The 24,983-nt window shown below is 39.0% G+C and overlaps 1 protein-coding gene across 1 annotated transcript in view; it reads right to left on the reverse strand.

The window, feature by feature from the left end:
* Positions 1 to 922: 922 nt before the first annotated feature.
* The window catches only part of foxk1 (forkhead box K1), a 46,234-nt gene continuing 22,173 nt past the window's right edge, over positions 923 to 24,983 (reverse strand). Inside the window, exons 3-9 of the mRNA XM_088612558.1 lie at positions 17,890 to 18,046; positions 15,127 to 15,273; positions 14,021 to 14,214; positions 10,170 to 10,336; positions 9,668 to 9,934; positions 8,373 to 8,603; positions 923 to 7,894 (exon numbers count right to left, since the gene is read on the reverse strand). Coding sequence (XP_088468684.1) covers positions 7,680 to 7,894; positions 8,373 to 8,603; positions 9,668 to 9,934; positions 10,170 to 10,336; positions 14,021 to 14,214; positions 15,127 to 15,273; positions 17,890 to 18,046 — 1,378 coding nt within the window. The 3' untranslated portion in view covers positions 923 to 7,679. The remainder of the gene's footprint in view (positions 7,895 to 8,372; positions 8,604 to 9,667; positions 9,935 to 10,169; positions 10,337 to 14,020; positions 14,215 to 15,126; positions 15,274 to 17,889; positions 18,047 to 24,983) is intronic.

Here is a 24,983-nt window from a genome sequence, read left to right on the forward strand (position 1 = left end):
CCCCATCTATGAATTGGCTTCATTACCATGCTCTCCTCCCCACTGATAGCTGGTGTGTGGTGAGCGTTCTGGCGCACTATGGCTGCTGTCGCATCATCCAGGTGGATGCTGCACATTGGTGGTGGTGGAGGGGAGACCCCATTACCTGTAAAGCGCTTTGAGTGGAGTGTCCAGAAAAGCGCTATATAAGTGTAAGCAATTATTATTTAAAGCTTTGATGTTCTTTATCCAAAGGGTTGTGGGAGTCTGGAACAAGGTACCTAGCCATGTTGTCAAAACAATTCCCTGACTTCTTTTAAGAAATGTATTGATGAGATATTTGGATCAATTAGTGATTAGAAACTTAAACTAGTAAGGAATGTAACAGTACTTTGAAACAATACTATAGCATCAGACTGTATTCCTACCTGCTATAAAGATCATGAAAAATACATAAGAAAGCCTCGTCTATATATTTTACATATTAAGTTGTTCTGAACTAAGAAAAGTTTATTTCAATTCATACAAATTGTTGATGATTCTTATTAGTGCATACACAATTCACATATACCAATAATATCTTGCTTATGAATTTATATCAATTTCTTATGATAGGAATGAATCCTGCTCTCAAGTTTAAATTAACACCATAAGCACAAAAGGCTTGAGGCTTATTCTCTAAGTTTCTGTTATTGTATAACGCATGAAATGTGGAAATAGTATAACGGAGAAATTGTGAAGGGAAGACTTGGCTGTCCTCCATGTTTCCAATGCTGACAGAAAACGGCTACTGGCTACTGCTGCAAAGTGGCTGCACTGGGAATGTGGTTTTAATTTGCGCAACATGTTTCATCTTGAGCAGATACTTACACTTGTTTGTCATCAGGACAGCACACTAAAAAAGTAACACACAATGTTGGAACCACTCCTACAGGAAACACACTGGATTTAAATTCTCTTTAATGTATCATTTTTCAAGGGTTATAGAAATTGATCTCTCCCAATGCTCAACACGTCCTTCAGTGTACACATCTCCTTTTTGAACATTTTGTTTTGCGTCTTGATAATATGGATAACATGAACAGGGAAAAGAAATCAGACAGCAAACCAAAAAGAAATAATCACAACAGTTATGAACATCCTCTTGCAGCTCTAAAATGTAACCATCTCTAGAACATTACATTGTTTTAAAAGTTGTATTCTAAAATCAGTCTCCTGTTACAAGGAAGCACAGCTCCTCAATCTCTTTGAGACACAGTGAGCATTTCAAAGTGACATATCTAGCAGCACTGGGGCTTGATTTTGTTAGTGGAGGATCAGAACTGACAGATTTGTGCCCATTAAAACTAAATCCACTGCGAAACCTTCACGTTGAAGAACTGCACTTTGAAGTGTATTTTATGTATTACACAACGCAATGGGTTCTTCATGAGCTCGGATTTGGAACAGCATTAACACCTTGTAGCCTAACAATACCAGTTTTCAGAAGCCTAGCTGGGAAGTAACGGGCTGGGATACCTCCAAGGAAAACCAGGTTGTTGCTGCCAGTGGTGTTGGTGAACTGTGATGCTCTTCTCTCTGTACAATAATTTCAAAACAACTTCTTACTTCTCAATCTGATCAGTGGTGTAGTGGGGTTTTTGACACTTTAATAACTGTTATGCATCATCCAGGACAGTGCCGCATACCAGTGGCAGATGAAGTGCATCTTATCCTGTACTCCTATATGTGAAGCTCTTTGGGATGACATGCACTAAACAAATGCAACATATTATTAATTCAACCCCTATCTATCCACTGGTAAATTTAGTAAATGTCAATTAAGCAAAATGAAATAACATCGACATCAAGAGGCAAATGGGAGGATATTTCAGGTATATTTGTGAAAATGTGAGGATATTTCAGGTATATGTGTGATTTCCTGGACTAAAACAAATAATAAAGGTTATGCACAATAGGGGATAACATTGGCCTATGGACAGTCCGTTCCAATTTCTTCCATTTTTCTTTCCCTGTCTTGAATACAGATTTATTCAGCACTTGCATTGCAAAGCACCATTTTAAGCTTGTTTTATCTGAAAGCAGTAGTACATAAAGATCTAGTATCTTAACTAGATTAACACCCCTAATCTGGCAGAGATATCTTGTTGAAGTTTTCAATGCTGCACTGCACTTTAAAAGGGCACAGTATCACTTATCTGATGAAATACCTTTCTTTAGGTGGCCTGTCTCAGTCACTTCTTGGAATTCCACATAGACATTATATTTAACCATTTCAAATTCACACCCCATATTACTGTTTTTCATATTTTCATGGCAAGAGGAGGTTACACTGCTATTCCAGATACTTGCAGAGAACATTATCTGTAAAAATAAAATGCAAAATCAAACCAAAAAAAGACCATGGTCATAAACTACATTTTTCATAATGTGGATTAAAACAAGCTGGCAATAAACTCAAAAAATACTGTTTTACTACTGCACAGAAATTACAAATGTAACATTTATGAGTCAGTTTATAAAAACTACTGCTGTCTAGTTATGAAAATAAAAACATAGTTGTTCTGGTGAAACCTCTCCCCATTATGACATACTGAGAATACTAACAAAAACATTAAAAAAAGGATATAAACAGGATATAAAACAAAACACTTCAGAGATAATCAGGAACAGAGTTTAAAAGACCAAAAAAGATGTGCACTGAATGGATGTTTCTCACATCATAGACTCCAATAAAGGGACAACTATAGGACAAACGTTTGGATGAACAACAATCGAAATAAGAACAGCTTTTCCAGTATCTTATTGACCACATTCCCAGCCAATTCCACACCGGCTGGATTCCATTTTTTTTTTATAAATAGTTGCCATTAAAATTCAAACTGCTGTTTATCTAGTCTTGTATCTATGAGTTCAATTCTGCTGGAACTAATGAGTGACAAGTCACGTGAACGAGTACATTCTGAAACATGTATAGAAGGAAGTGAATGACCACGCTTTAACTTATTTTACTCATCACTTTCATTGTATTATTATAATTATGTTTATTTCTGAAATACTTTCTGCTGGTTAAATATGTTTAAAAAACACAGTGTGTTTTCTGAACTCAGTGGAAAACAGAAAGCTTTAGCGCCACTGCCATCTATGTTTGCGTTATAACTTTTTAAACCACTTGAGTTCTATTTCATTTTTCATTTTTGGGAAAACCTATATTCTATGTGTGAGGTAACAAGGGGCTTGACAAAAGATCTGGTTTGGGGATCCCCATAGCAGGAACCCCCCCCAATTTGGTATACATATTCCCTAGTAAGTCAGAAATTCGCCAAGCCCAGACAAGACACTGAACCATGCAACACTAGCTGTAGTATTGCAGCATTCAACACCGCAAGTGCACAATGTACTGGAGCTGTCACAAAACTAAACTGGCATCCACCTGCATCCTGGTGCACTGAAATAATTCACAAGAAGATTCTGAGCTTGCACTTCACTGAATTTTCCTGAATATGCAGTCCTGTTAGTCCTGAATCCTAATTCATTTTTAACTTTTAACAACAGTGTGTTTGCTGAAGCAGGATGAGGAATCTGTCCACAGCTAAACTGAAAAGCAATTAAAACAAAGACTAAAACCTCACATGCTCCAGGACAAACGGTGTCAATGAAAGTCATTTTATTGGTGATGAACTATATTACTATAACTATATAAGGTTGTCTTAACCTGACAGGCCTCTCTGGCACAACAGTTATATAAGATTTATAAAACAATGCCCCTCAGGCTGCAAAGTTGTAACAAAAAAATGATATCAATTCTCCTGAGAGATTAAAAAGGGGAACCAACTGGTCCAAGCTGGAGAAAGTAACACAATATGTCACTACAAAGGCAAATACATTCACATACATTAGTATATGTTTTAAGTTATTCATTCGTACACTTTTCTGTAGTGACCGGAAAAATGCTTTCATACATTTTATGGCAAAACTTAAGCAAAATAGGACTTGGCTAGTGTAAAAAGAAATATCTTCATTAATAACTTAGGCATACAGCAATTCTCATTCAAGGAGGACACATAAATTATCCAAAAAGAAGGAAAAGTGAAGTGAAAATAGACTAAGTCATAGATTTGTTTTAGTAGACCACAAGCATAGATTATCAATCTAATTGAATATTACTGTAATTAACAAATTCGGAGTTTAAAAGGCATAGTTTCCCATGTGCCTTAACTGGCAATTGTGATCATTCAGAGCAGTTGAGTCTCCTAAACATTGGTGCTTGAAGCCTTGTCAAACAACCTCAACTAAGATTTTCCAAGCCAAGAGCACAAGAAACCCAGGTCCACCAGAGCTGGCCAGCATACGAGGCATGACAGTGCTCTCTGGGAGAACCGTGCATGCAGATCTTATCTTCTTGTCATGCTAGTTAGAAACTTATTGTCATGGATTGAGCTGATCAGTGGGGACAGTAAATGAAAAATAACTGCCAATTCCAAATTTTAAAAGAACAAAAATTATGTTTATTGCAAATTCCTACATGGCGTAGGATTTTACTCGATACAATTTACAGTTATTTTACTGATATATATGCATTTACCTGATACCGTGAGCTTTCAACATTAAAACTGTGCATGCAAAAATAGGAGTAGATTTTATTAATTGAATGGGAAAATTCAAAAGCCCGCGAGTCCCTGAAAGTATAACACCTTTTAAAATAAAATACTGCTCCATGTAACACTAAATTATAAACCAGAGTACTACAAAATTTCATCCTTGGTGTAAATTTCTCCTTGAGGTGAGATTAAGTAAAGGTTTAAGGCACTTGTCTGGAGGGGAAAAATTATTTAAAAAAATTGTTTTGGCAAAAGTATTTCTTTAAAAATATTTTGAAAAGGGTTTCATCTTTAAACAATACTAACAGCTAGGCATTAAGGGTTTACTGTTTCTGACATGTTTCAGTTGCATTCAGACTCACTTTGTTACTGAACCCAGGTAAGCACAGAAACTGCAAATACCATTAACATAGGTATATTCTTGCTTTTTTTCAAAAACCTTTTAATACCGGTGTCAAATTCAGGAATTTTTTCCCAGCTGCACACATCCCACTACTAAAAGATCTGTTACCTGACAGGTTTAACATTTTACATGTCAGCAGGGTTATTTTTCACTCTGCCTTATTTGTAGGGCCCTTCGTTTTTGTTTGTTGTTCAAATTGGTGCAAATCTCCACATTTTTAGGTAAATACTGAGGTTCATTTTGGTGGTGAGAGAGGAATCACATTCACAAAGGTCCAGAATGTACAAGAAGTGTAATGCTTTGGTAACATTATTGAAAATGGTTTGCTATAGAATCAACACAGAGGTGCTGCAATGTTTCTGAAAACATTGCTATACTCCTAACCCTTTGATTAAAAAAAGATTTTTCTCCTTCTAAAGAAGCAGTTTAATGCTGGCAACTTATATCAGCCCATTTAAATACTCTTTCAAGTACTTAGGGCGATTATTTTGCGTAAGCTACATCCATTACAATATTTAAGTACATACATTTACCAGTCTTAGAAATCCGTGCCAAATGCCTGATACAGAGGATTTCAGTGTGTGAATTCTGAGGCCTCAGTAGCACAGGCTGGAAATAGTTTTTGAAAAGTGTCTTTTCCAGAGCTCCTGCAATCTTGGATGTAGTCAAAGTCAGAAAATACTCCATATCACCTGAACAAGATGAATCACCGAGGACATGAGAAACAGCAGGGCTCAAATTTGGAAAGCAGACACAGAATACCAAAGAAGTGAAGACGCCAATATCTGCCATCGTGGAATGGCATTTGAGGCTACACTTGAGATTTAAATAGCACAACAGCTTCCCAGAATGCTCATTCAATATGAAAACCTCCAGGGAAGTACTGCAATTGACAGTGGCTTAAACTTCAAAACTTCTTTTGACAGATTTTGAAACCATGTACTGTGTGTGTATTGTGTCTGCATATTTTCCATTATATTAACTTTTATAGTAATATTTCACTTTTAATACTAACTATTTTAAATGTTGCTTATACTGTAGACATTTATTAGCATAATGTACTGTATGTAAAGTCAGGTATTTTCTTAAACTGAATGAATGAATCAAAATTCAGGTGAAAACCCAGGATAAATTAATCAATCTGGAATTTTTTGGAAATGCTTCTGTATAAACCAAAAACAAAGGGCCCTGTTTGCAAGTACTTCATAAAAAAGTAAAGAGCCAAAAACAAGAACTATATATAGTTTAAAACATAAAAATATTTACAGAACAGGAAATTTACCAAACTTCCTGCAGAATCATTGACATTCACTTGTGGTTTATTCAGTATCTTTTCTGAGGGATGCAGGTCAGCTGCCTATTGTTTTTTACACCCACTACTTCATAATGATGGCTATCAAAGCACATCAAGTTGCCAGCCTCTAAATTAATTTCCTGTAAATAAAGCAATTTTCTCACTTTTCCAATGAACCACACTAACTCTGAGACTTCCATAGAGCCCAGCAATCAAGTTTCCCCATCAACAGGAGAAATGTTCAGATTCCCTGGCAACTGATTCTGTCAAAAAGTCAAGCTGCTTCTTCTGTTTTGTTGCTAAAGATGCAGCATTCCTTTCCATGCCAATTAATCACTATGTTTATTCTAATAGCTGGGCATTCCTGCAATATCCGGGATAGACAATGCTGCTGATTCCCTGTTAATGGTTTCGGGACTATATTCTACCCCAGCATCTGTTCTTTACACTTTGACCAGAATACAAACCATCTTTCTTGTTGTGCTCAACCTGTTATAATCTATGTTCTTTTGTATCTACAATAACGTCAACAGAAGGGCAAAGTGGAAATAAAGAACCACTAAAGTAAAAAAAACAAACTTTTTACATTCAACATGAATTTATGTTTGCACTACATGTTAGACTGACAAATCACAAACTGTGACAATTGTAAGTGATATTTAAAAATGCATTTTTATAGGCTTGACAATGGTATGTTTGCTAAGAAATGCTGTTTACCACATTAAGCAGCTTCTGCTACCCAGGGCTCTGGCAAACAATAGACTAGCTTCAATTCTCTGTCCATTAAATTTGTAAAGATGTTATTTTTGTGTAAGAAGCATGCCTGACAACCCAGGTGCTCACTTTAAATAATAAAATGGGACATAAATAGCTATTCACAATACTTGCACATAAAGGTGAGACAATACTTTGATTCTCCTGCCTCCTAAAACAGATAATGCTTTTAATTATAAAAAGTAAGTGATGTCAATGAACAACGATAGCTGCATTCATTTTGGTCCCACCCTGACCCGACTTAAATTACATACCACTACTTCAAGGGTACCTATTAAAAAGCAACATTAATGCTCTTACTCATGAGAACTTATACAGATTTGTGTTCCTCTCCCTTTCTGAAGGACTAATTATATTAAAAACCCTCCAGGTCAAAAAACTAGCAGGAACACTGTTTAAGGCTTAATGGACAAATACATTTTTCTGCTCATTACACAGCAAAAACCCATTTCCCAAAAATTATACAATCAATTGTCTGTATTTGAATAGCCTGTTCCTCCCTCTTTGACATTTAAAGTACACAACAAGTGATGGTTTTCTCCATTCATTTGGCACCTTGGGCTTTTGTTACTGTGGAACACACTAAAAGATCAAAGCCATTTCCGGTCTTATCCTCTTATGCTGCCCTTCACTCGGTGGCCTCCTGGGGCTGTGGTGTCACGGCCACAATGACAGGCTGAGGAACAGGGCCTGCACTGTCCTCTTCCACCTTAGGCCTCTTAGCCTCAGGCTCGCCTAGTGCAGAAGCTGGCTGCTCTGCCTCAGCGCTTGGTGGCCTGTTGACCACAACAGGTGTGGAGGTGCTGGCCTGCGCTGCCAAGATCTGAAGTGGGTTAGTGATGGCTGAAAAACAAAGAAAAAACACAATAGATAAAGTCATCAGATCAATTAGCTACTCGCAAGCAAACAAGCTAGAGGGGCCAAAAGCCCTCTTCTCATTTATAATTTCTAAGCATAAAACTCTTAGCCAAACATTTTTGAATGAATTTTAGAATTTAATCTCCAGGAGATTAAACATTTTTAACATAATCAAAAAGAAGCAGCTAGAATATGGATGGATGGACAGACTAGTTTGAACACGTCCTTAAGTTTAATGCACTCTAGTGTTTACAAAACACCAGAATGCATCGTCTCAATGTGGACCACGAAACATTAAAATTATAACCAGCAATCAATAAATTAGTGACTAACTGTTTCAAATGAAGGTGCAGTTTACATATTATAAATCACTCACTGTAACTATGAGTTACATTTTCTATATTCATTGTGTAAAAGTTTAAAAAGACGGTTTTCGGATCAAGATGAAAGACTCCAACGGTACCGTAAGCACTGCCGGAGATGCTGGACATGGGGAGAGCATGCTTCCCATTCTGGGTCACGGGTCGGACGGGCAGCTGGTGCTGGCCCAGGGAGATGGGCGCCGCCTGCTGCACAATAGCAAAGGTCTGCCCACCGCCAGCCTGGCTGACATGGCTGCTCACTGCCTGGATCACTCTGCTGGCAGTGGGGATGGACGTATAGGTCACCACAGGCTTCTCCTCACCCCCAGCCCCTACAAAAGACAGCACTCAGTCACATGGCCATCTTCTCCGGGACCGATCCTGTCCACTCACCAAACCTTCTGAGCAGCTATGGATTTTGATTTTCTTCGGCTTCTTCAAAGCCACTCTGCCTCTGAGCTGGGTCACAGCTGATTTACTGTTATAGTCTACCACCATCATGTTAATATCGCACCATTATTTAGGACTGGCACCGAAAGTTTTATTTCTAAGGTGCTGTGATCTATGGGGCTTACAACTGCACATTAGAGAGGGAAAACAACTGTGCTGACAACAGTGCAGTAGGAAAGGGGTTCAAATACAAGCAGAATTAAATATGCTTGAAAGGTTAGGTGATATTGCATGCCAAAAATAAAAAAGACCAATAAACTAAGTCAGTACATTGGAAGAAAGCAACTGTTTTCTCCCAAACAGAAAAAAATCTAGATAATCTGTTAACAAATCCAGCAAAAACACTTCAGTGTAGTTATTTAGTTCCTGTAATGGGATCCACAGAAAAGCCTAGGGAGAAAAATATTACTCCTGCATGAGACTTTATCTGTAGTTTCATTAGGCATCTTAACATCTTAAATGATGCATTAAATGACAGATTCATTATCCCCCCCCCCCCCAAATTAAATTGCCAATTGTTAATCAAACCGGCTTATCACTAGCCCTTGCACCAACACAGGAGGGATCGCTTTGGAGCCACCCTCCCTTTATATGCTGTCTCAAGCAGCATTAACATCAGAGGGAGAAACAACCCACAAACTGCAAATCCACAGGGACCCCGCAGGCAACATGAATTTCCTGCAGGTCAGGAAACTGGAAGATACAATGGCGGATTCAAGCCAACCAGAACCTACTGGTGCTTGGCCAGTGCTGCTCGGGGAATCCCAGTCAGGTGAGAGTCAGGCGTCAGCAGCTGACACTCAGACAACGAGGTTCAATTTGAGATCAGAGCAAGGTTGAAAAATTTTTTTTTCCCCATGTTTGTTTGACCACCTTAAATTTTTAAATTGAAATACTAAGCAGTTTTTACCTTCCCCAGAATAACAAAATAGATAAGCTTCAGTACCTTTGGCTTCTCCAGAACTCTCTCCACTCTGCAAGTTTCCCGATGGGGTGGTGTTGGCAAGGATGTAGCCATTAGAGGAGTTGGCCGAGGTAGTCACAACCCTCACCATAGTGACTGTGGGCGCTTGCTGGACCACATGGATGGCATGGCCTGAGGGCTGCTGGGAGGTGATTAATGACGCAGGCATGTAGGCCAAAGGTTTAGCCACTACAGTGGGTGGCTTGGGTGGAACGGCCATGATCACAGGCTGGGCACTCACTGGGGATCCTGCAGTTTTCAAAAGAACAGGACACATTAAACACATGTGAGGCCTTCAGAATATCAAACAAGACGCATGAAATATCTTTCCAAAAATAAAAACTATATACAGGAGTACAGCTAGTTACATTAACTTAAAAACATCTTAAGGATTCCAATCCTGATGCTCGTTAAAGTCTCTGAATCTGCACTGCATCATGATGCCTATAAAGAGCTGTCCCTTGGAGCTATGTAAGTGCCCTACCTGGCGCACTCTGCGAGTACCGATACTCGGGCACTGAAGCCAGTTTCGATCCAAAGTCGTGGTCGTGTGAGATGGGAGAGCCCTCTCGAGACAAACACTCAGGGGTCTGCAGCCCACTCGAGTGAGGAGAGAGCAGGCCGGGGTGGGTGGGAGAGGCAGGCGCGCTCCTAAAAGACAGGCCGAGGAAGATTAAACCCAGGGTTAGGGACAGCACCTTAGGATCTGCACAGACGTCAGAGAGGTACTAGCCACGTTTTGTACTTCCCAGCATGCTCCAAACTTGGTATGATAAGACAATGATGCAGAAATTGCATTCATAAATAGATTTTAATGTGTTGTTGAAGTACTACCAGTTATCCTTCTAATCCATACCTCTGTATAACCTGTTTTTCGTTCCTTGGCTTTGTAATTAATCATTAATCTTTTTTTTCCATATCCCAGAAATTAATTGTAAGACATAACTCTTAAATATTCATTTTTAACTTTAACATCAAACCGTTAAAAAAGACTTAAATGAATTGCCCTTACTAAAAAAAAAACTGCGACGAGCTCATGGTAACAGCGTCTAAAAAAGAGAGGAGGAAGGAAGAGAAACCGAGTGAAACAATCACTTACTTTGCTCTGCCCAGTCACATGATCGCAAAAGGGGAAAAAGAAAAAAGGCTGAAGCTAATCAGAAAGCGTTCATGGCAGTGTGAACAAATACTATAAAAAATATATAAACTATACCTGCACCACATTCACAAAGTTACAGTTAGGAAAATGACAAAAGCTATTTTTAGTGGATGTACTCATTTCATTGAACAGACATGATGGAGGGAAATATAGTATGCCGATATATATTCTTCATCAACAGGGAGTCTACTGTGAAAGTCACAGGGTAGCAGATAGTGTGTGGCCAACACTGGAAGCAATAGTATTGGTACCAACTGCATATCTTGTGGGATTCTGTACCATTCCTCTAAGACACCCAGGACAAGCATGTCTGTTCACTGGTCTCTGAACCCTAGGTTCCACCCTCCATCCCAGATCATGATACAAATGATCACGGGGACTCCAGTGCTACAATAACAGCATGAAAAAAATACTCCTGGAATGTTGTTTCATCAGGATCTCACAGGAAGGGCAGCAAGAGAGGTCTCAGGATTTGATTGATGTACCACTAGCACTCAGGCTGCCATCAATCCCTATATGTGAGATTCTGTTGCGACTAGATTTTGTGAATACAGGCTGAGTGACCCTATGGAAAGCGGATTCTTGTGCTGCAAGCACTACTCTGGTCAGAAGTAGCTCAATGACAGAGGACTGGATCAGTGACAGATCAGGATTTAAATATCCTGCCCAGCTAGGCTGATGGAATAAGCACCTGTTAATTGAAGCACGTTTGCACAGCCCCAGGAGGCACTTGACTGCTTGTGTGAATGTGCCTGGGTTCCCTGGAGACCAAGGGCTGTGAGCTCTGGCTAACACGGGCATAACAGCTTTTTATCAATTTAATAAATTTTAATAAAGCAATGATTAAATCTCCCCCTTGTTATTGAAATGTAGCACTTGCACGGCTTCTGTGCTATTGTTACAGTAATGACAATCTGTCAATCGTTGCAAGCAATTGACAGATTGACAATTTTCAATTGACAATTGAAGCAAAATCTAGAATATGAAAAAGATATTTTGACGATGTTTATGGGGACTTCTCTCAAGAAACCTCCATTGGGTATGACAGGGCGGTGCGGTGGCTCTTTGGCTAAGGATCTGTGCCTGTGGCTGGATGGCTGCCGGTTCGTATCCCGTGGAATCCTACTCCGTTGGGCCCCTGAGCAAGGCCCTTAACCCCAACTGTTCCAGGGGTGCCGTATAAATGGCTAACCCTGCGCTCTGACCCCAGACTTCTCTCCCTGTCTGGGTGTCTCATGGAGAGCAAGTTGGGGTAAATGAAAAGACAAATTCCTAATACAAGAAATTGTATATGGCCAATAAAGTGATCTTATCTAAGTACAAGTCAAGCACCTTAAACAAAAAGAGCTTATTATCAGTTACAAATGAGAGTAGGCCATTAGGCCCATTTAGTCTTCTTGTAGCTAGTAGCTGTAGTTAGTAGCTAATAGATTCACAGATCTCATCTGCTCATTTCTTGAAAGAAGACAAAGTACTGGCTTCAAAAACACAGTTGAGTAGCTTGTACCAGACTCTCACAGCCCTTTAGTGCCAACAGAAACAAAAAGTAGCCTCGAGACAATTCATGTGAAACAAATCATGTGGACTTACAGCCCATGCAAGCTACAAATCTTTAATAGACTGCATCGTTACTGTACATGCGTGGATGTGATTTTGGGAAAATCCCCAAACTAAAGAAATGGACAAAAGTAAAAAATACCCCTATTAGGACAAAAAAAGATGAATCATAAATAAGAAAAACAGCAGAAGTTATGGCGAGGCAGCAGAAAAAAGTCTGTATGAACCAACAGACATAACCAGCAAGTGCCACTGTGACTTTGGTTAAGATATGTGACAAAAAAGGAAAATCGGAGAGAAGCTGCTTGTCTCTTACTAGCTGACAAACTGTACAAAACAGGAGGACATTTGTTACAGCAAGGTTTGAACTTGATATGCAAAAACTCACGTTAAAAAATGTTTTCAGCTTTAGAAAGACATTGTATGAGGAATTACAATCAGACCACCTATTACTTACTTTTACTGCATTACCCTCATCAAAGTTTGCCTGTACAGTGGCTAAAAAGTATATTTTATCTGCACATCACCTTTGAGGTACTCTGGCTGAGATGGGGAATATATTGAGGTGACAGAGTTTTTGAGAGTGAAAGAAATTCTCAGAGTTTTTGGACCTGAACAATGATGATTAACCAAGGGATTTTTTTTTTACTGATTGAATTACAGAGCGAATTAAGCATGAATGAACTGAACTTGTCAGAGCAGGAATAGCAGAACATTTCTAATATGGCAAAATAGATTTAACATTTTGGCTAGAATCCGGACTTCCTCATCTGTCAACTGCAACTGACTATATCCACAGCTTACTGCAATCGAGTCTGACACGTTTTATGTGGCAAGGCTGAAACAGCTTGAAACCAAGTTTCACAAATATTCCAGGATTTTGACACAATTGATCTGCTCACTGCTTTCCTAAAAAATCCCTTTTCTTTTGCTGTCAGCTGCTGAGAATGTTAGAGCAGCTAATTTCAATGAATCACCAGCAAACTGAGCAATCATGTTGCCATATCAGATATTCTGAGCATCTGGTGTGACATTCTACAGCAGAGGATTATACTGAAGTCAGAGAAAGTGACTTACCTACCAAGCCACACTTTCCACAGTGAAAGTCCTAAGTACAGCAAAAGTCAGAGCAATACAAATTTTCAAGCTCAGCTCTACTGTGTCCTCAGTAATACGATTACCAGAATTAAATACCAAAATTGTACTAATTTTACATTTTACAGTAAAATTTAGGAAGAGCCTCACCAAGCTGCATACCACATTTGTGAAGGGGTTGATGCAAAGATTTCTGTACTGTAAAATGCAAAGTCCTTTTTTAGGACAGCAGGCAGATTACAGGTGTCACTCTGAGCCCGGGGAGCACAAAGCACTGACACATGCCATTATGTTTAGAACCATTAAAACAACACAATTACCAAAAGAAAATAAACTTATTAAATAAGCAACTTAGTAACCTACATTCCTTTACAGAAACAAAATACAGCACAGAAGTCAGAACCTTGAACTCTGCGAACATAATAGGCAGTAAAATGAACGTGTGCTTCGCAGTGACATCAGTGTGGCCCAGCAGGAGAAAGAGGGTGGTCAGGTGTCCATCCAGGGTGAACAAGAGGACCTACCTGGAGGAGAGGGGTCCGAAGGGGGTGCGGAAACAGGACACTCCCCTCTGCCGCCGCTTGCGGAAAGCCTGCTCTACCAGCTTGGCCTCAGAGGAGGGGTCGATCCTCCAGAAGGAGCCCTTGCCCGGCTCCTCCTGCGACCGCGGCACTTTGATGAAGTAGCGGTTTAGGGACAGGTTATGCCGGATGGAGTTCTGCAGGAGGAAGGAACTAACTTTGAGCACAGATATAGCTGAAGGACAGGAGTGCACTGGAAACATCTGATCACAAAACATGGTTCATCAAACAGAAGGAGGGCTTTTGTAACTACTGACTTTGACACAGCCAAAGGATTATTAGCAAGTTCATCATTGCATTTCTGTGATTTAATAATGGTGGGTAAAGCAATTCCACACTCAAGGAACTCCGTGGCAAAGTGCTTTAATAAGCCTTTTAGGAAAGTTTACAATGATAAATTTACCAAAATATTTAACACTTTTACCTGACATATAAGAAACAAAGCTAGATCAATTTCATGCTGGAAAGTAGAAAGAAAAATATCTTAGCTGTTGAGCCTTCATCAAGTGTGAGAAGCCTCAACAGCTTAAACACAGTGTTCTTTCCTTCTACATTTCAGTGAGGAATTATCCACTAATGTTGGAGACCGTCACACTTCCCCATGAGTAATGTTAGAGGTTTGTTTTTTTAAAGAAGATTTTTTTAAAAGCAAGATTAAAACCTTATTTAGTCAAGATAAGAGCTAATTTGTGGAACAGTTTTGACCTATACTACAAGTCCAAGGATCTAGTAGACCTATGGAGATTAGCACAATATTTGCAGTTTTTTATGTACAGAAACTATAAGGAGGCACAGTGATTCAGAAAGAAATGTCCCAATGTATTGCCATTACTTATGAAAATATTTACTGCTTTGTAAAAAGAACAGAAGAGCACTCTGAATGGGACAGATGTTTGTCAACATTAAGAAATCTGATCACAAATTTCAAATGGCACATCATTAATTTGGATCTACATATGTAAAGGCAGTCGATGCATGCAGATTTAGATCACTTCAAGGAATATAAAAAAGCAAAGAACTGGACAAATGTCTAAAGCTCACGTGCCTACCTGCCAACCTTTATCAGCAGTCCTGTAATAGGGATAATGTTTGGTGATGTGAGCGTAGATGCCACTTAGTGTTAGCTGTCTGTCCTGAGCAGAAGAGATGGCTTGAACAATGAGCTGCGCATATGAATAGGGAGGCTTGGATTCATCCTGAGGGATAAACAAAACACATACCTTCAACATTATATGCAGATACAATGCATTTAAATTAAATTCACACAGTAATATTTTCGGGACACTTTAAATCAGCAGTATTTTTAAACATTATGCATATACTGGATACAAAAATATCTTCTGCACTGGCTAGCTTTTTATTAACACTTTTGAATTATATGTTGCCTACCACATGAGAAACCATTAAAACTCCATTCTCCCCACTTCGAAGAACACTGCATAAGCAAAATGCTTCTTTTACAAACACAGTAAGACTTAGCTACATATTAGAATTGGATGTTTATACCCCAGATGTTATGTTACTGGTTGCTTTAAGATTCAGAATAAGATAATTATAATGTACTGCTGCATGTTTTACTATATAGGCAATAGTATGTTTTGGCTTTATATTAAAAGTACACATTTCAAAAAAGGTGGGGATAAGTACCTTGCACACTACTTATGTCATTCACAAACAACAAGACCTGCACATGTTTTTAAAACAACACACTTTCATTCACACAGTGCAGTTTAAACAAATGTGAGAGCTGAGACTGATCTTAGATGAACTCTAAGATTGTTACTGTGGTCTGCAGCAAGTCAAAATATAGACATTGTAATAGGGTGGAGGATGCTAGAGTGTCCTCTCATGTAAAAGTAATCCTTCTACAAATTCCAAATAAAATAAATCTGTTACAGAGCTCTACATAGCATGTAATTTTCTCTCTGTGAAGAATATTTTCCTTTATAACTACCTTCAAGAAAAAGTGGAGGTCCATATCTATAAGCTTAATGGAAAAACAATGTATTTTGAAAGCCTCTTTTATTAAAAAAAATGAGTAACACTTAAGATAAGGGATGGCAAATGACATTTCCTAAAGCAAATATATTAGGATGGCACAGCAGGGTGAGACAAGATGGCAGCCCTTATCTGGACCACATTACCAGAAAAGTGTGGGGAATTAGGTGCTGCCCTCCATCATTTTAAAAAACAGAAGCAGAGGTTCCAATGTTTTACACTGGCTTGACATCTGGGGCCAGTGAAGGAAGCAACCAAAAGAGGGACTATTGAACCTGTGAATGACTTTTCAAGAGACTGGAGTTTTTGTCAAGAGTCATGGTGAGAAATGTCTTTATTTTGAGCCCCAGAGAAACAGTGAGCTCTTTTGTTTTGAATGTATATAAGCGGTTTAGCTCTATGTTAAGGAACTGTACAGACAGGAGCTCAAAGAGGAACTCAGGCTTCTGTTTTGGTGGTTGTTTTGCTTATTTTCCCTGCACTATAAATAAAAGGGCTGTCTGCCCTTTCTTTCTCACACCTGAAGAAGGCCCCATGGCCAAAACGTTGTGTTTTCTTTCTTCTCTTTTCAGCATTGAATAAACCTATTACTTTTTTGTTTGCAGCCTACGCATGCTGATGCAGCTACCCACCTGAACATGTATATTTACAAACCTTTCTCCCTATTTCTTATTTTGAATGAATATCTTTTGGTAAGAAGTGAGCAAATTATTACATATTAATTGTATTATATATAGAGGGAATGGGTAAGAATAGAGTAAATTCTTAAGTATGTGAGTTAAAATGCTTTTATCTGTTCTCTAAAAATTACATATGTAGTGAGCACTGTCACTGACTGCAAAAAGCTATGTGGCATTGATAATAAAGCATGTTCAAAACATTTTGTTATATTATCAGATAAGAAACTGAAATGAAAATGTTCATGGAGTCTTCACTTTACTGTATTATTTTAAACCCTCGGCACTGTTTTTAAGACTTTTTTTGCAGTTTTCTGTGACTAGAATCATTAGCAATCATCAGTACTTCTTTGTTACTTTTATATTTACCACACAAGTTCATGTACAGTGAGGTTAAGCACCATTACCGTCCCCCAACCCAGGACATGCCTCTCTATATGTTAATAACACTTCAGTTTACATTTTTCTCAGGAATCCCATGGATCAGAGGTTGCAGTGTTGAAGCAAAATGTGAGGCATTCTCAATTGGAAGAGAAAAGCAAAGTGGATAGGGTCAATAAAGCACTTTCAGTGCACTTATGACCAACAATTTAGAAGCACGAGGTCCAAATTCAGAGGCTGATCTTGCACCAGAAAAAAAAAAGAAAGGGCCCTAGCAAATTCCAAAAATTTCCTTTCTGCCTCCCGACAGTCTTCATTTAATTTTTGATTACATTCCCACACAATTTGGAATCGCCACATGTTTAAGGCTTGGCTTTCTGGCCACTCTGTACAGCACAGGAAAGGAAAACGTGCTCCTCAGACAAGCCACTTCCATCAAGACTCCTCCATCTTTCAGCAGCTGCTTACAGGAGAGTGAGTGGAGGAACTATACATCTCTCTGGCATCGGAAATCCAGTAGGCGCCCCACAGGACAGGAGATTCTGTGTTACTGAAACAGACAGGACTTTGCGCCACTAACAGCCACCCTGCTGATTTACTGCTTGGAGAATCCAAGTCAAAAGGCGCTAATGACATGCCCTAGGCTCGAACCAGCAACAGAGGCCAAACAACATGGCAGGCGACCACTTTTATTGGCTGAGCCACTCAGGAGCCCGCGCCTGTTGCCTGAGAGAGCAGCGAGGTCAGGACTGTCACCTTTGGGCTGTCGCCTCCCGATGTCTCAGCCTGCTGTTCCGACACTGCTTTGGCGGCGAACTCTGCAGCCAGCTGCAGTTCTGAGGTAATGTTTCGTCCAAACCGATACCCTGAGGATCCCGCTCCACGTGGACTAGCTGGACAGGAATTGGGCACACTGTGGGGGGAGGAAAAAAAATGGAAACTCAACACAAGTGCAAAACAAAATCTGTGAAGTATCATTCAGAATTCAAGGGCTAATCATGCTGTCATAAACGGTGATAACTGCCACCAACACAATGTAAAACATCACTTTCTGTGCGACCAAAAATAATGTAAAAATGCAATGATGCATTGAGACCATTTATAACACTTCATCATTATCACTGAACTGAAACTATTTGAAACAGCAGCAGATGTTATTTTGCAGCCAACACGTTTTAAGAGGTGTGGTGAGCTTATTTAAGCAAAAGCTGTCATTGTCAATTATTTAACTTCAGAAACTATAATATTAGAGAACAATGAAAAAAGAAAAAAAGTTCTAGTTACTAAATGTTGACCAGTGCTACACTATATGCATGCATGTTCATGCTGTACTATTATGAGACCACGAAAAGATAATATGCTGAATTTATTTTTAAAAAACATGTTTTGAGAATGACAAAAACAGTGCCAATAGAGAATAGGCCTAGTCACTTAAAATAAACACTTAAACTTCTCTTAGTCTCCCTGGAATCTCTTGGAGAACAGTTTTGAAAGTGTGAAGTACAAAAGCCCACCATGAGTAACATAAATGCAAAGGGATAAAAAGTTTACCAAGCTAACATCTACTTGGTGGCTGACAGTATATAACAAAAAGTCTGTTTCTTCTGATGTACATTTCTACAACAGTAACAAAAAATAAAATACAATAAGACTAAGCCACACCTGTCTAGAAATCTCAAACAGTTTAGAAACAAGGATCTTAGTGAAGTTCTGTTTACATTCCTGAGTAGTGTTTACAGCTGCAGGAACAAAATGTGTGCCCTCTTATGTACATCATTATCTCTGCACAATACATCACACTGACGCTAGACAACACATTCCTGATGGAGGACACAGCTGTTGACACACCATAATTCTTCATGCTGCTGAAGTGTACATCAATGCCACAGGAAGAACGGCCGCAAATCTCTGTTCTCCATTTAATAACATGTTAATAAGCCTTTAACCAGATAAGCCAATTGAAACAAATTCTCATTTAGAATGATGACCTACAGTTTACCTATTTATACAGCTGGACAGTTTACCTGAGGTCATGTTAATGTTACTTCCTCAAGGGTAGAATAGCAGTGTCTGACCCGTGAGTTAAACCTACAACTGTCCAGTTACAAGTCCAGAGCTCCAGGCACTATTCCACAATGCTGTCTGAACACAGTTCGTGTGATTCCTTATTTCTACTACAAACTTAATAGAAGGTGGCTAGATTCAAAATACAAAACAAAAAAATAGTAAATAATCAGTAGAACGCTTGCATAATTCTAATACTAAAAATGTTTGTTTTGAAGAATTACAGCCCAAAGAAAAACAGTTTGGTGAAAAACGAAACATGATCCATTAGGAGTTTCCACATTTACCAAAGCAATAAGTGTTTACTACGTGGTCCAATGGCATAAAAGTGGTAAGAGCTGAGTTACTGAGAAAGTACAAAATTTTCAGCCAGTAGATGGCTCTGTTACCACACTATCTTGTCAGTGTCTGTTGACAATACTGCTCAATTTAAAAATATATTTTCCTTTATGAAACACAACTATGAAACACTCAAGACATTTGACTCCCATCTTTAATCTAAGTCTTCTTAATTGAGTTCCCTAAAAAAAAAAACCAGAGTGACAAGCTATTTCATTTCAATCCTCTTCACTCACACCAGCTTGCCTATTCGAATTGTGTGGCCTGAATTGTAAATGCCTCTTTTTTTCCATTCAGTTTACCTCCAATTCTTTCATCAGCATTCAGCAAGCTTTTCATTATCAAACTATGTGTACAGTGTGCTTGGACACTGAAAAATAGCAACAGCTCACACCCCTGTTCTTAATTTAGTGATCCAGATGGCCCCGGAAAAACAGCTTGTATATCTGCACTATTTCAAGTGGGGTTAATAATCGGACACCAGTTTAAAGAATCTATTAATTGCTTTTATTCACCTCAACTGTAAAGAGTGTAATGATGAAAGTACCTCTTTTTTTTGTTTGAGTTGATAATTTTAAGGTTCAACTATTGGTGTAGTAATTAAATTCATAGACATGACCATGATTATCAAACGATAACACCATTCCACTCTTTCAATAAATCCTTGTGGTGTCTGAGTACGACGTGTCACCATGTGTGCTGCTAGCTTGAAGTGACTACATTATAATTTAATTCACATAAAGTATTTGGAGCAATACTCCCCTTGTACTCCTTTTTTAAAAATGTTCAGGTGGCCTTAAAGTGCTGCCAATGGCTTTATCTGGCCAGGGGCAGCTTGCACACACACATGGTCAAAGTACAATCCTGAAGCAGCACACTCACAAAGGCTGAAAAACAAACCAAGCTCTCAGCGAGACAAGCTTTTCGCTAGAGTCCTTGTCACACATCAAAATGTTAGAAAATAATGGAGGAATTTGAGATGACACACTCACCTGAACACCAATATATATTTGTCCTGAAGAAAGTGCTTTAGAATCTAGGAGTCCATGACATTGATCTGACATGCCAAGTATTATTAATATTAAATACAGTACACAGATGGCTTCATCATCTGTTGTTTTTGATTTCCAAGTAAATGTTTTTCCTTTTCTTCTTTATTTATCATCCCATTACTTGTCAAGTAAACACTCCTTTGCACAAGTAAACACACAAAGAGCACTCTTGCATATGCTAAACATCCAGATGGGCAGTGCAAAGTCACTAGATCCTTTTCAGTTTGACACTGTACATGAAGCAAATTTTGATGAAGACCGATATAGAATAAAAACAAGTGTCCACGCAAAACAAATGCATACAGCCTGTATGGTTTCATGAGTGCATTTCCAAGAGAAAAATTGGTTACATTAGCAAAAAGTGTATACTTCAAAGAAAAGTCTTTCATGCCAGAAAGCACAAAGAAGCTAATGTAATGGCTGGTTATTAACAAATTAACAGATTTGTCCAACATAGATCAATAATTAACTACCACTGAGTACCAAGAGTTACAATCAGTGAAAATCCAAAACATCCAGCAAAACCTCCTGCTATCTGAAATATCCTTCTTCAGACCTACTACAATGAAGGGATGATGTCACTCATCTTTAGATTATTAAAAGATATTTTTAACAAAATATATATTTTTGTAGTTTAGTGATAAAAGGTCGTGTGCATGTTAACTGATTTCGCAGAGCAGAACAACTACACTGCAACACTACTTTTCAGTCAACCCCCCCAAATCTGCCACTCAGGAGTGACCAAAACTGTTTGGAGAGGTTTAATTTTGGCCATGTAAAAAGAAAGTAGAAAAAAAAGATATGGTGTAAAACAACAGTCTGAAACATTGAATATTCTCTGTGCAAATCATTTCATTGCCCTGGAGCTGGGCAGAGCATGTTGTGTTTTCCTTTTTAGCAAACTAACTAACATCTGCTTGATCATTTAATACAGAGCTACATCTTAAGTCACCAAGGCAAAAACAATGCAAAAAAATGTAATCACTGCTGTTGTGTGCCCTCTTGACTTACATCCAGATTTCTGGTATCGAGAGACTACATTTACGTCAGAAGTCCTACCCACAGCAAATAACAGTTCTGCAGTTAACAAATCATTCCCCTCCTAAAACAAAGCTTTTCTCAGTTATAACACCGAGATGGGGAGGGGGACAACAACATATACAGAAACCGCTCTAACACAAAGGGAAACCTGTCTAAATGGCGGAACTGGAGAACTCTCAAACACAGCTAGAGGGGCCCAGACCATGGGGAACTGCTGCTGCTGCTGCTGCTGCTCCGGCTCTGTTTGTTTTGGGTGTGAGACTTGGCCGTTGGAGCCTGCCCGAATAAGGGGACGCAAAGGGGGAGGCAACAGGGAGCTCTCTCTCAGAAAAAGGAAACTCACTGTGGCTGAGAAATGCTTTACCACAACAATCTCCCCTCCACCAATCACAAAACAGCAAGCTCAACACACGCCATATATGGCATATGTACACACACACACATACAGAGCCTGATGCAGCAGAGGAGAGGTGGTGCCACTGGGGGCAGGTTTCTCTGAAAAACAAACTGCCACATGGAGACAGAGCCTGGAGAAAAGAGGGCAGAACACACAGACGTAACCACCACAAGAAAATGAAACAGATTGGGTCATTTAAAAAAAAAAAAAGATTTGCACTATTTGTACTGGTGCTGCTAGTGTCTTTGTAGAAACTAAATGAAAGCATCCTTCCATTGCAAAGTTTACAAATCACTTTCCCAAGTTTTGTTCAGCTCTAGCACGTGAAGCAGTTCTGGAGATACTGTGGGCAAACGTTATTGTGTCTCGAGTTGTTCAAAAGCCATGCAGGACAAACCCCGTGAAACGGTATAGGCTGCATCTTTACCATTCTCACTGTTTTGTGTGTTCAAACAAAAAATCACCCAGATGTCCATTTGAGCTTGAAGTCTATTGAAAATGCAGATTTAAAGGGTATAAATCATTTTAAAGGGAATAAACCAGTGTTGTCTCAACATGATTCACAGTCCTGCATTACTTTTTATTTTTACACAACCATTTTCTCAAAAAATCATCGGGATCCAGAACTGAGAATACCGAAATTTACAAGCACCATTTTCTCACCACACTGAAATGTAAGAAAGTACACAAGAGAACAGTCTTTTGTCCTGTTTCATTTAAGCCTTTTTCACTCTACAGGACTTGACACGACTTCTAGTCAGAGAGAACGTCAAATTTAACGACTGCAGTTGCTGAATCTCGCTGCCTTTTCTGTCCTAGAGGGTGGCAAATTATACGACTAGGAATCGCAGGGGGTGACTAATTACAAAATTCCCTCATGGCTTTTCATCACAGTTCCAAATCCCGTATTGCACCACGAAAGTATCGCGAGGTTGCCTCATTTTGGCAGCCAATCAACGTGGAGCACACCGGAATAAGAGGAGGAGCACCGCACGAAAGTAAACAAACATGAAACATCGAACAGACATCTATTCTGGCACCGAAGTTTGACGAGCCTTTCCTCCATTTCCACAGTCCAAAACACTTGCTTTCCTCCTTGCCTTGCAGCAGCATTGTACTTCCGGTTGAGCGCTCATTTGTTGACTGTCGCAGACACAAGAGTTGGATTTTATCATAGCAAGTCGCAGAGAGTCATAGGGGCTGCTAAGAGCGCTATGACTGAGTCGCTGGGGGTGTCATACTACACTACTGACGGTAACGGGCACTTGCTGCAACTCTCTACAACTCACTGTGATTTTCTTGAAACCGAAAATCCTAGGAAACGTCGTGTAGTGTGACGCCGGCATTGGTAATGACAATTACACAGAATCATGTCATGCGTTTCAAGTAAAAATTTAGAAATATTTCCTCATAAACTCATTTTCATTAAATCATATACTGGCAGTGAGGACTGTTCTTCTTTTATCAAGAAATTCAAGGAAGGAAAGAGTTAAATACAAGCAACAGAAATGAAACAGGCCTACATGTGTTATACCAGCTATGCAAATGCCTATTTTTTTAAAGAAATGTAAATTTACACAACGTTATTAACATCTGCAATGCAGTTAAGCACTGGAGTGAAAGCTGTTTATCAGACATCTGTTTTCCAAGTACTGTAAACAGTATGTATATGAACACTTTCCCTAACTCTGATTGTTACACAAGCTCCTAGCATATGTGCTCTTCATTTCAGGATGCTGTTCTGAGAAGACACACTAGAGAACTGTGCAGGCCGGCTTCTGAAGACAGGCTGCTATTCTTGGGTGCTATGCTCTGCAGTCGTGCATTGATTAATCCCTTGCTGACAATTCATTCTCAGAGACCTATTTCTGTGCATGTTAGGGCATTCCTCAGTTTTATGGTGACCCCTCAAACAAAATAAGGTAAACCTCATTTGATATCATGGCAGAGACATCCATTATGACCTAGACCAGCAATGAAGCTAGAGAATTAAAAGGAACAACATCCTGCCAAAAGGGTCTGACCTGTTGTGCACAACAGTTCCTAAGCATCAACAGATAAACTTACGTTTCACATTTTGGAGTTACAGTAGGAATAGTTACAGTAGATAAACAGGACCAAATAACTGATACCTAACAGGGAATATATTCTTGTATGACCTTACCATTTTATATTCTATAAACATGTTTTTAAAACACTACAACTATATTTCAGTAGTAAAACCACAAAATTAGCAATGGTCTTTGAATTCTACAATGCAGATCCTCAGATGAGTAAGTTTTAAGTTTAAAAACTTTTCACTAGCATTCCACTAGCAGTCTCTGTAGAGGAGGCGGAAGCTATTAGCAGTACAGTACACCTGCTTCGAATGAGCCTTCTTTCTGTTTAAAATACAGCTTCAGAAATATTTGACATTTTACTGTGCACTTGACTTTCCACATAAAAGTTATCACTTTTGCTGAGGAAACAAATCCCATGGCTATCATGTTAGAGCATGCATTCTATGCAAGGTTGTTAAAACACAGCCTACATCAGTGCTGAAGAAAAAGAAATGTCTGTTAATTGTTCTTTATTTCTGCTCAGTTCTTTAGAGGTCAATGTTTATTTTCCAAAGAAAAAACAAAAAAGAAAGAAAAAGACTGTCATCACAGCACAGCATGAATATGCATATATTATTTACCCTGTAAAACATAATGGAGGTGTAGTAGGGCAGACGTGACCACAGGGATCCCTGACCTTGACCTCGATCCAAACAAAAGGTCATTCTAAACCACCTAGATCCAACAATTTGGAAAACTTGTTGGGTTACAACTAATTAAGCAAGTAATTTGATCCGATTCAGGGAACCAATATTCTTTAAACCTGAAGGAAATTAAGATACATTCAAATGATCTCTCAATTACATAATTGAACAAATGCTAAGGAGAGCACAGTTATACTGTTTCAGGTCTATAAGA

The sequence above is a fragment of the Lepisosteus platostomus genome, chromosome 19 (assembly GCF_059453375.1).
Source record: "Lepisosteus platostomus isolate fLepPlt1 chromosome 19, fLepPlt1.hap1, whole genome shotgun sequence".
Lineage (NCBI taxonomy): Eukaryota > Metazoa > Chordata > Actinopteri > Semionotiformes > Lepisosteidae > Lepisosteus > Lepisosteus platostomus.